Genomic DNA, 11,683 nt, shown 5'->3' with positions numbered 1-11,683 from the left:
CCATCAGCCTAGAATGTTCAATGTACATGTTTTGTTGTTGTTGTTGTTGTTTTCTGGGAACTTTACTTCACACCTATTCCAGCTGGAACAGGAGAGTAATTTATTGATGTCCTGCTTTGTGATCCCTTGATCACCTCTCAAGTCACCCTAGGCAAACAGCTGTGTCTGCTCCGTTCCGGAGCAGGGTACAGTCGCGTGCCCAGGAAGGAGCAGGGGGTGGGGTCTCCATTCCCAGAGTGATGCACGGTGGCGATTCAGAATCCTCAGCAGGAACACCACCGCATCACCCTAGTCTACTTTCTGACTGGTTTCTTTCCCTAGCACCTACAGGGGTCACCTCCATCGGCAGCTGTGTCTCCTAACAGAGGTTACCATAGGTCCCAATCCCTAAGCTCTTTCAAAACCTTACTGTTCCCTTCCCTTGGGCCTGGGAAAGCTTGTATCAGCTTCCCGAACAGATGCGGTAGGGAAAAACCTCTACCGCATCCTGGCTGACTTGGAATAGCCCAGCCGCTCATGGGACACTCACTGCTGGATACCACGCACCATGCTAGTAGGAAGCACAAGCCACAGGAGAGGGGCTGTGCAACTAACTATTCGGGTTGACATCCCACCACAGCTCCTGCAGGACACTTGCTGTGTAGTCCGGTGGCCAAATTTTCGTTTCTTTTCCTCGCCCCCCCCCCCCAAACTCCCAGCCGACCCACTCTAGGGAGGTCCTTCAGTAACCACACCTACTTCTACTTCCTGGATATACTTTGAGGATTCGCGACAGGTGGAACTTCATAGCAGAACCACACAGAATCAGTGCAACTCCAGAAAGCGCTGTGGCTAGTTCTTGTCGCTGAGCCCAGGGGAGCCCGCGGGGTAATTTAGAGCGATCCGTGGAGCAGGGCTGCCCAGACTTCGGCCTCAGCTGACCCACTCATTAGCTCCAAACCGTGTGTGTGGGGAGGATCACGACATAACTTCTCTGTGCCTCAGTTTCCTCCTCTGTAAAATGGGATCTGACATAGTTCCCAGCTGGCAGGGTCGCTCGGAAGTATGAATAAGGTCACCACACTCCTGTTTTACCATGTGGGGGCTACAGTTCCCAGGTCCCACTGAGAGCCAACTCATCCTTGTTGGGCAGGTCCGACCGCCCGCGTCCTCGCCTCTCAGGGCCTGAATCACCGCTTTGTGCGTCACGGGCGACTGTGCTCTGCGACTTGCAGACTCACCCTGAGTCAGCGGCCGGACGCATCCACTGAATGCATCGCGAGGGGGTGGCGGGGCGCCGCAGCAGGCATTTGGCAGCTGGGTCGACGTGGGACACCGGGCCTCCTCTCGGGCAGCGCGGAGGCGGGTACGCGCACTTGCAGGCCGAGCCACTCGGACCGGAAAAGGGCAGCGCAGTCGCCCCTCGCAGCCGCACGATGGTACAATCCAGCTGGGTAAGGCGAGCGGGAGGCACAGGCGGCCAAATAGGCGGTATGGGGCTGCGCGCGGGTGGAGCGCTCCGCAGGATGGGCACCGGTTCGGGGGCACCCGAGGGACAGGAACCCGGCGGCGCGCAGGGAGGCAGCATCCACTCGGGCTGCATCGCCGCGGTGCACAACGTGCCAATCAGCGTGCTCATCCGGCCGCTGCCATCAGTGCTGGACCCGGCCAAGGTGCAGAGCCTCGTGGACACGATCCTGGTGAGCCCGCGGAGCCTCCGGGCCCGCGCGAGGAAGAGAGGGCACGAGGGTCGGGGTCGAGGACCTGCGGGAGCTCAGCTTCCCCCGTGTGACCTTGACGGGCTGACCGAGCTTCCCTGGGCCTCAGGTTCCTCACTTGGACTTGCCCTGAAAGTAATGACCCAGTGACGCATGTACCCAAAGTGCTGCGATCACCCGGAAGCTGATTTCAGCTTCTCAGATCAGCTCTGTGAAGTAGCTGCCGTTCCTCCTGTACCGAGGAGAAACTGAGGCACAGGAAGCTTGGGTTTTCTTGTTTCGTTTTTTAAGCAACTTTTCCTAGGTCAAGCCCTTACAAGATGATACAATGAGACTTTACACCCAGACAACCTGCATGTCCTGATGTCTCTTCTGGCCATGACAGTCATGTCAGTGACCTGGGTGTGTCTTGTTCGGGCATCTGGGCTCTTAATCTAAACTAGTTCATATCTGTAGTTTCCGTAGCTTCCCAAGTGGTTTTGTACCCCTTGTCACTTCAGAGAGACCCAAGGCCTCCTTGCTGGCTTGTTTGTGAGACTGTCGTCATAGCGTTTGTGACTACGTTATTCACTTCCTCCTTCAATCTGTTCCTGGGACAGAAACCCTCTCAGGGTGAGACTGTTCTTGTCTCTTGGCTGTGCTGTGTCCCCCAAGTGTGGATTAGTGGGGACAGGGTATATTGTTCACGTGGATAGAGATAAATGCTCGGCACCTAGTGTTTGGGGGAAGCCCCTCACTTACAGCATCTGCCATTGCTCTGCTGGAAATACTCTTGAGGATGATTGCCAAGCTGCCAAGGCGCCACCCACCAGCTTGCAGAACCCTTAGGTGGCAGAGAGCCTGCTGCTCCTGCCAGCATGAGCCCTCTCTGTAGGAGCTCCGCTTGGCTTAACGAAATGTTTTGCCAGTTCTCAAGCATAGTGCCATGCTCGCTCACCCTGTGACTTTTTTCTCTAGGAGGACCCTGACAGCGTGCCCCCCATCGATGTCCTCTGGATCAAAGGGGCCCAGGGAGGTGACTACTACTACTCCTTCGGGGGCTGCCACCGCTATGCAGCCTACCAGCAGCTACAGAGAGAGACCATTCCCGCCAAGCTGGTGCAGTCCACCCTTTCAGACCTAAGAGTGTACCTGGGCGCATCCACACCAGACTTGCAGTAGAAACCTCCTGGTCCCCCACCCTTTACACATCAGCACCACCTTCCAGAGCCCAGAAGACCTGCGTGGCCCCCAGTGGGCTGAAGCCGTAGCGGGGATATGTTCTCTTTATACCTAAGGAGGGAGGTCTGCCTCTTGGTGCTTCTGCACTAGCCCCCAGGCCGGGGAATGAAGGAGGCCAGCTCCCCTGTCTGTGAAGAGATATCATGATTATCATGGCCTTGGCCCTGAAGGAGCTGGTTGTGGAGGCAGGACTCCCTCTGTCTTTATCTTTATGATAGCTTATCACTACATGATCTAGTACACTGGTACCTGGTCATAGGGGAAAACCTTGGTCACTGTGGCTGAAGTGAGAGAGGCCTGTTTTCCTGTAACCTGAGTCCTGGAACAGGTGACTCACACAGAATTGTGTTAGCAGCTCGGTGAAGGTGAGGTCTCCTCTAGGTAGTCCTTTGGTCTGGCCCTCATTCCTCCTTACTTTGTGGTCACAAGATGGCTACCTTATCTCTAGGAATCACATCTGTGCTCAAGGAAGAAAGCCACTGAACCAACTTCTGTCAGAAAGGAAAACCTCTTTCAGAGTATCTGCAGTTTCCGTGGCCAGAGCTAGGCACCAGTGCCACCCACAGTTGCAGAGGGAATGCTGTCACAGCTGAGCATGGCTGCTTTGGTCATTGCTTGGAACTGGCACTGTGCTTCCTACAATCAAATTGGGATCCCGTTAGCAGGAGAGGAAGAAGTATCAGCCCTTGCAATGTAACAAGCCATTCCCAGACTTAACAGTATTACCCATGATTCTGTAGGTGAGCACGGGGGGCTAGACTCCTTTGGGCTGCTCTGTTGGTACGGCCTGGTCCTGCTCATCAGCTGGGACTGGCTGGGCTGGGATTACCTTCATTTTTGTGGCATGTGTTGGCTGGATTGGCTTGGCCATCCTTGTTGCCTCTCTAGCAGCTTAGCTCAAGTTTATCCAAGATGGCCTCAGAGTCCCAAGAATGAGAGTAATAGGGACAAGGCAGGCACTGGAGCGGTGGCTCGCTGCTAAGAGTACCTGCATGGTGACTCAAGACTTTCGTCCCAGTTCCAGATGACCTGGCACCCTCTCTCACCTCTGTGGGCACCAGACACATGGAACACAGACATACGTGAACAAGCAAAGCACCCACAGCGTAGGTTTTTTTTGTTTTGTTTTGTTTTTATTGTTTTATTATTTTAAGGTGACAAGATTTCTTTGACCCTTATGCCAGGACGATGTCACTGCTGCTAAGTTCATTCCTAAGATTCAAGGGGTGCAAATGGACCCCAGCTCTCAACGGAAGGAACTATAAAGAACATGGGGCTATTGCACAGATGAATCTTGGTCTTGCTCCTTCCCGTAAGCCCTCCTCACACAAAGGACCGTGCCAAGTCTTAGCCTTTAAGTTACTGTGCTGTTCTTGGGACCTAGAAGAAGTCATGGCATGGTGTCTCCGAGAGCTGGGTACCCCATCCTCAAAGATGACTCTCCAGCAGAATGGGGCATTCCAGGGGGGCTCCTGCAAAGCGAGATCCTGGAGGCTGAGGAAAGGTAAAGGTCGCACTTGCTGCTGCGCCGCCCAGAGAGTCTAGTCACTTGTCACTCTCCGTTTTCCCAGCTCAGTAGCCAGGACAACGGCTTTCCCGCCCACCGAGTATCCCAGCCAATGAAACTGAAAGGGATAAAAAGCAACATGGTGCTTGGATTGAATCTTGAGACCAAAAAAGGGATGGGGAAGCATTAGTGGGTCAACCAGGAACTTACTCTGTCTGGGTTTTAGTTATCCTCCAGTTTGGGCAACAGACTCCTGGGTGGCGGTGGGGGGCTGTGGGAAAAATGTGTGGGAACTCTTCAGTCTGCAACTTTTCTGTGAATCTAAAGTCATTCCAAAATAAAAGTTTATTTAATTAAAAAATACACACACAATAATGTAATGGCTTTAGCCCAGCATTTTTGGGTTTGTTTGATAGACCTTGCCCCTGGAGCTTCAGGTCTGGGGCCCAGGAACATGCATTTCTAAACATTTGGGAGCCCAGGAACACATATTTCTTGAAGGTTCTAAGGAACAACTACTACTAAGGGAACAGCCAGGACTCTGTAACCAGATGATGCAGTTTGCTTCTTGGGCCGTGTTCAGGATACTTGGGCTCTGGAGCAGCTTGAGCAGGTACTTCCCACCCCTGGCAGGAGGGCGGAGGTGTATGTGATTTTCCAAGTAGGCAGAGGGCCTCTGCAGCCCTAACTTTGTGACCAGAGTCAGGATGGCAGAGAATGGTCTTGCAGAGTGCTGTCCTGAAGTGCTGCTATCTCCAGGGAAGAAACCCTTGGGCACCTGCTGGACTGAAGTATCTGTGCCAGTACCACAGATCCCGACTCTGTTTGGAGGAACCCAACCATCAGGCCCCAAGAGGAGAAAGGGGACAGGGTAGAGACACAGGTCACTTAAGAAAAAACAGCTGGAAGCCAAGCATGGCCCATGCCTGTAATCCCTGGGTTCAAGAGGCTGAGACCAGATGACAAGTTCAGCATCAAGACCCCCGTGGGCAGCATAGCGAGTTCCAGGCCACCCTGAACACTTTAGTAAAATCCTACCTCTACATAACAATAGAAAGGGGTAAGGGTAGGGGTTGTCGCTTGGCTGTTAGAGAACTTGACTGACATACTGGTTCCATCAGAGAAAGAGGCGGGACAGGGAGAGAAGGCTGTCAGTTGGTACTGAGCTGCATTTCCCTCCTGCACCAGCAAGTGGCGCTGCTTTCCCGTCCCTAGACTAGAGCTGCGTCTGGGGAAGACACTGAGTGGGAGGGTGTGGTTGAGGGAGGGATTGTTGAGACTGAATGATCTCAGGTGCTGCTCATCCTGACTGCCCTGTACTTGTACCTTAGGGGTGCTGGGTTCCTCCACAGAGGGACACCCCTCCAAGCTGGGCCATGAGCTTCCTCTGGATCCTCATAGTATCCGTTCCCCTGCTGTCAAAAAAGTTCTGGAGGATCCTGAAGGCCCTGCAACCAAGCCCTCCACGGTAGATTTAGATTTTCTCAGTTTTACTAATATTAGACATGAATTAATGGGTGCATGTCTGTAATCCCAGCATCTCGAAGGGTGAGGTAAGAATATTCCAAGTTTAGGGTAAGCCTGGGCTACTTTATGAAACTCCCCCAAAACGCCTTAAAGATACTAAGAGCTTAGATAACTAAATATTTTCAGTTAAAACACTAGGAACAGGCTGAAGTCCATCATGGTCCTAGACCTGTTTGTCCCTTTGGTATTTTAGTGCCAACGAGTTCTGGCACATGCCCTTCCAGAAGTCTGCCTGCCTGCTGAACAGATAAATACATATTTGTGCAAGTTTAGAAACTTTTGTGGGGTGTATGTGTGTGTGGTGGGGCCAGGAGTCAATGTTAGGTGCCTTCCTCAGTTTTGAGGTTTTTCTTTCATTATTTAGAAGCGTGTGTATGTGTGCGTGCGTGAGTGAGGTGCCTGCAGATCCCCAGGAGCTAGCGCCATCAGTGTTGCAAACCTCCTGATGTGGATACAGAGGATTGAACTCGGGTCCTCTGGAGGAGCAGTATATGATGTTCTTAAGGGCTGAGGCATCTCTCCGACCCCCTCCACCTTATTTTTTGAGACAGAGTCTCACTATGTAACTGTTCAAATGCTGTCCCAATAGGATCTTTCCCTGAACCTGGAGCTCACCCATTCGGCTAGGCCAGCTGGCCTGCAAGCTCCTTCTGCCTCTTCCTCCCCAGCACTGGGATTATAGGCGTACAGAACTACACCCAGCTTTTTAGATGACTTCTTGGAGAATTGAACTCATGACTGCACAGCCAGCAATATCCTGACTGAGCCATCTCTCCAGCCCCAGTCTTCCCCCAATATTAATTTATTTTTATTTTCTGTGTATGGGTGTTTTGCCTACATGCATGTCTGTGCATCACATGTGTGCCTGGTGCCCACGGAGGCTAGAAGAGGGCATCGGTCCTCTGGAACTGTATACAAACACTTGTGAGCCACTGTGAAGATCCTGGGGATTGAACTATGGTCCTCTGGAAGAGCACCCAGTGCTCTCAATCACTGAGCCATCTCTCCAGCCCCACCCCCACCCCCTTTCAAAACACTGTTTTCAGAATGGTGTCTTTGGCACTGGTCACTGCCTCCACCGGCAGGTGAACTCCCCTCCAGGACTCTCACACTGGAGTATGCTCCATGGCCTTTTCCTGAAGGCCTTCCCCCATCTGTTGTTCCCTTTCCTTTTATTTTCTTTATTTCTTTCTATGGTTCTCTGGGTTCCCACTGATGTCCTCCTTGCCCACTGGGATGGAAATTGTGGTGGGTCTTCCCTGCTCATCACCCCGAGCCCAGCACTGAGAGCAGTGCCTAGTACCTTAGTAGGTGTTCTTCAGACAGTTGTTGAACAAATATATCCCACATGAGGGAGGCCATTCTTTTTTATGACTGCCTGGTATGAATGTAACAATGCATCAGAGGTTCTCCTGTTAGTGGACCCTGGGGAGCCCATTGTCCTTGTGTGCAATGTGTAATCCCCACATCCCCTGTTCTGTCAGCTAGACACCTAAAAACACAAGAGCCTGGTGACACATAGCCTCCTAAGTAGTTTCTCCTTATTGATGACCTCTCCAGAGGAGACGATCCAAATGCTACCCAGACAGAGCTTGGGGACTCTTCTTCCAAACTCCAGCTCTTGGACCACGATCATGGTTGAGAACAACAGAAAGCTATGAGCCCTTGCCCCTAGCCAGGCAGCTCACGATCACCTGTAACTCCAGTTCCAGGGGATCTGATGTTCTCTTCCAGCCTCTCGGGTACCTGCACTCAAGCGCACATACTCACATACAAGCATACATATAATTAAAAATAAAACACAATATTTAAAAAGGAAAATTAATACACTTTGGGCACTTGCTGGGCTCCCTAAGCTTGACAAGACAGTTTGCAGGGGCTTTGTGCCCAGCTCTAAGAGCTTGTCTCAGAGAGAGGCACCTGCCTGCGCAGAGGTGGGGTGAGGGGCTGAATGAACTCTGGTGGCCAACTGCTAGGTGAGGGTACTCAGCCCCAGTCAGCCTGCAGTTTGAATAGCCTCCCTGGGTGGTCCCTGCACCACTGCCCTGGACCCCAGAGCACCAGGCTTGGATGGGGTCCTAGTCTGGGTCAAAGGGGAACTCGGAGAGGCGATGACTGCCCTGACCTGGAAGGAACCTGGGAGACCTCCAAACTTCGTGGTGGGGAATATCCACCACACCTGTTTCCAGGTTCGCCCTGTTGTAAAGGATGCAGCCTAAATTTCCAGACCTACAGGCAGCCCTAGAGGTGGGCAGGACAGACATGATTTTACTAGTTGCACAGATCGGAATCTGAGTCCCAAAACAAGCAGCCACCTGCCTGGGTGCTCCAGCTGGCTCCGCCCTACACGGGGGCCCATGAAGGCTCTTGCCCTTGGGGCCCCATCCGAGCCTGACCCCCGGCTTTGCCTGGGAGATGACCTCAGCTGCCGCCAATCCATTGGTTCCAGCTCCGGGGGGAGGGAAGAAGAACAAAGCACGCTTTGTGGCCGGCTGTCCCCTCCCCGGCGCGGCTGCCTCCGGGACCCCCTCCGGAACTCCCGGCGACGCCCCCCGGCCGACAGCCGTGTAATGTCTTCCAGGCGCAGACTCTGCACACAGCCGCGGGGCCGCCTGCGGGCCGCCTGCCTGGCCCCTGCCGTCTCTGCGCTGAAGGCTGGAGCTGGATGCCAGGCAGGTGTAGCCACCTGACAACTGAATGCACCACCTTGGGGTTACCGGTTTGGGGTGAGAAACACTAAAATTGTTCGTGGTGTCGCTGTAGCCGCTGTTTTGCTTTGTGGCTAGTCCCTTCAGATTGGCAGTCCTGGGTTCCAAGGTCTGTGCCACTGACTAGCTACCAGCTCTTGTGAGCGTCATCCCGTTGAGAACAGTAAGAACCACTGACTGGGTGCCTACTATGTGTCAGTGGTAGTGTGGGGTCTTCTGCCTTGAAGTGTCAAGGTCACCATGGCAGAGGTAATTTTACCGCTCATTTAACAGAGGAGAAACCCCAGTCTCCAGCTGCCCTGGACATAAACGAACCTCTCCAAGTCTCTGTTTCCTGTCTTATAAAGGAAGGCCATGTACAGTGATATTCCCCTCTTCCCCCATGGTGCTTCTATATAGTCCATGCTGGCCCTCTTGCTTGACCTGTCTCAGCCTCCTCAGTGCTGGGACTACAGGCAAGGACTACCATACCTGGTTCCTCTTGGGTTTTTAGAACTGTATTTCTTACCTACCTTAGCCCTGCTCAGATGAGCACCTGTTGGAGGCAGGTGCCTGGCCTGAATGGGTCTATCCAAAATCCCCGATACTTTTAGGACTTTTTAGAGGGGGCTTCAGCAGCCCTCAGACTTATAGAAAATAAAGAGATTCTGCCCTAACCCAAAGACCTCTCCCCTAAATAATAAGTGTACAACTGTTTTTTATGCTCTAAGCTGTGGAAGGGCATGGCCTGCCTGAGGCCTCTGAGAAGGAATGGGAAGCGAGGCCAAGGCTTAACCTGAGGAAACACCGTCTTCACCACCCAGGTGATGCGGGGCACTTGTGACAGCAGCCAATGGAGTGTGATCAGGGTCTTGGGTTTTCAAGGAGGAGCCAGGGGCTTGCCTGTGGCTGGGACTAGATCAAAGAAATATCATGGCATGAGCCTCAGTCAGCAGCTAGCACCCTAAGAGACTCAACCAAACACAGGACACACAGTGGGGCCCAGTTCCCAGGAGCCCAAAGGGTAGGGAAGGAAAGAAATACAGCTCTAAAAACCCAAGAGAAACCGAGAATGGTAGTTCATGTACTAAGACCAACCAACCAATCACACACAAATAAAAGCATCACGTGCCACCTTCAGATAAGTCACCCGGGACTTGGAGGGCTCACTGGTGTCTTGGGGATCACTGAGCTTGGATTTCTGAATCTGTTTGCTTTTGTCTTAGATAAAAGGAAAAGGGAAATAAAAGAGAACCAGAGGACAGGCTGAGTGGTACCCTGGGGTGTGGGTGGGTACCCAGTGGCCACACCCTCCCTCCAGATTCAGCTCTGACTGCCCTCTCAGGACCCTGGCCTTTCCTGCTAGGAGCTGCCTGGGCAGCAGTGTTGCAGGGGGAGTCTCTGCCCCCTTGTCCTGTCCCCTCTCCTGCTCTTCTGTATTTAAGCCCACACAGTTTTCTGCGTTTGTTCTCCACCTGCGATCTTTTGCTCCTCACAACACCGCGAGGAAGGTGCTGTGGCCACCTCAACCTTGTGGATGAACCCAAGGCTCACATAGGTGAGGTCCAGGGGTCTGTTCTGGAAGACACCCTGGAGCTCATCTGATCCAACCACAGGCTTGTGTCTCCCGAAGGCCTATTGCTCTAGGAAATGCCCAATGATTAAAGGAGGGGACCTTCCACTTAATTCAGTATGCATGGGTACCTACTAAAGTTTTAGTTTCCTATGGTCCACTCCCTGAAAGTGTTTGAAGATCACATTTAGAAACCATTCCGGGCTCCTCAAAACCAACACTCTAAATGACAGCCCGTCAGCTCACTCCATTCCACTGAAGCTGGCTGCCTCCCAAGCATCTTGACCTCAGGGTCTTTCTAAGTCTCTCACCCCAAGCCCCCTCCCCCCCGCCGCCCTGTGCACCTTTAAAATGTTCTTCCTTGGTATGGCCCTGCTTATTGACGACATCTTTCAGTGGTCAACTGAAATGTCTCCTCCCTGATTATATATATATTATATATAATATATATATCCCCAGAAGCCACGTCCCTGTTTCTTTTCCTTTTTATATGTAGCTATTTTGTCCCTAAACCCTGTGTCCTTCTTTTCTTTCTTGATGTCCCTCCGGGATATAAGCTCTGGTCAGTCAGAGCCTGGTGGGCAGAGTGGCTAAGCAGAAGCAGTTAAAGTACAGCACCTGGGGTGAGAGGGTGGGCATTCAGACTGCTCCCAGGTGGAGGGCTGCTAAAGCAAATCTTGGTGGTCAACTTGACACACCCAAGAAGAGGGAAACTCAGCTGAGGATTTGCTTCCACCAGACTGGCCTGTGAGCTGTCTGTGGGGCATTTTCTGACAGTTGGTTGACGTTGAACGGCCCTGCCAACTGTGGGTGGCACCATCCCCTGGCAGATGGGCCTGGTCTGCACAGGAAAGGCAGCTGAAGGTTAGCCAGAGGCAAGCAAGGCAAACAAGCAAGGAGGCAGTTTGTTCCTCTGTGGTTTCTGCTTCAAGCTCCTCTTGGCTTCCTGGTGGGCTGTAACTTGTAAGATGAACTAAAACTGTTCCTCCCTAAGTTACCTTTGGCTATGGTGCTTAACACAGAAACAGAAAGCAAACCAGGACAAGGGCAGGGAAAGGTGCTTGTCACCAAGCCTGGTGACTTAAGTTAGATCCTGGGCAGCCACATAAAGGAAAGAGAGAACAGACTCCAACAAAATGTTCTCTGACTTCCTCCACATGTGCACTGAAGCACAGCCACGTGTGAGCCGTCACATGCAGTCACTCATGGTTGTTATGCACGCATGTGTGCGCTCACGCACACACACACACACACACACAAGTAGGTAGGAAAAATTTAAAAACAAACAAAACAGGCACACACTGCTTGCTCTCCTCTATGAGCTATGAGACCAATGTGTGCTTCTGTTCCTGGGTCCATCTAGAAGACAAAGGTTTATGCATCTTAATTTTGTCTTAAAGATTCTATTTTCTGTCCATCCATCAACGACAAACTTCACTGTATGGCAGACATTGTTTGGGACTTTGACTAC

At 52.3% G+C, this 11,683-nt stretch overlaps 1 protein-coding gene across 1 annotated transcript; it reads left to right on the top strand.

The window, feature by feature from the left end:
• Window positions 1–788: 788 nt before the first annotated feature.
• Srxn1 (sulfiredoxin 1) lies at window positions 789–4,777 on the top strand. Its single transcript, XM_057782031.1, has 2 exons — window positions 789–1,679; window positions 2,655–4,777. Exons 1-2 carry the CDS (start codon window positions 1,251–1,253, stop codon window positions 2,856–2,858), a joined length of 633 nt encoding a protein of 210 aa, XP_057638014.1. The 5' UTR covers window positions 789–1,250; the 3' UTR covers window positions 2,859–4,777.
• The last annotated feature ends 6,906 nt before the right edge of the window (window positions 4,778–11,683 follow it).

This window comes from Chionomys nivalis, chromosome 9 (genome assembly GCF_950005125.1).
Source record: "Chionomys nivalis chromosome 9, mChiNiv1.1, whole genome shotgun sequence".
Classification (NCBI taxonomy): Eukaryota; Metazoa; Chordata; class Mammalia; order Rodentia; family Cricetidae; genus Chionomys; species Chionomys nivalis.
Note: the sequence above shows the minus strand (reverse complement) of the source record. Positions and strands in the feature narration are given on the sequence as shown.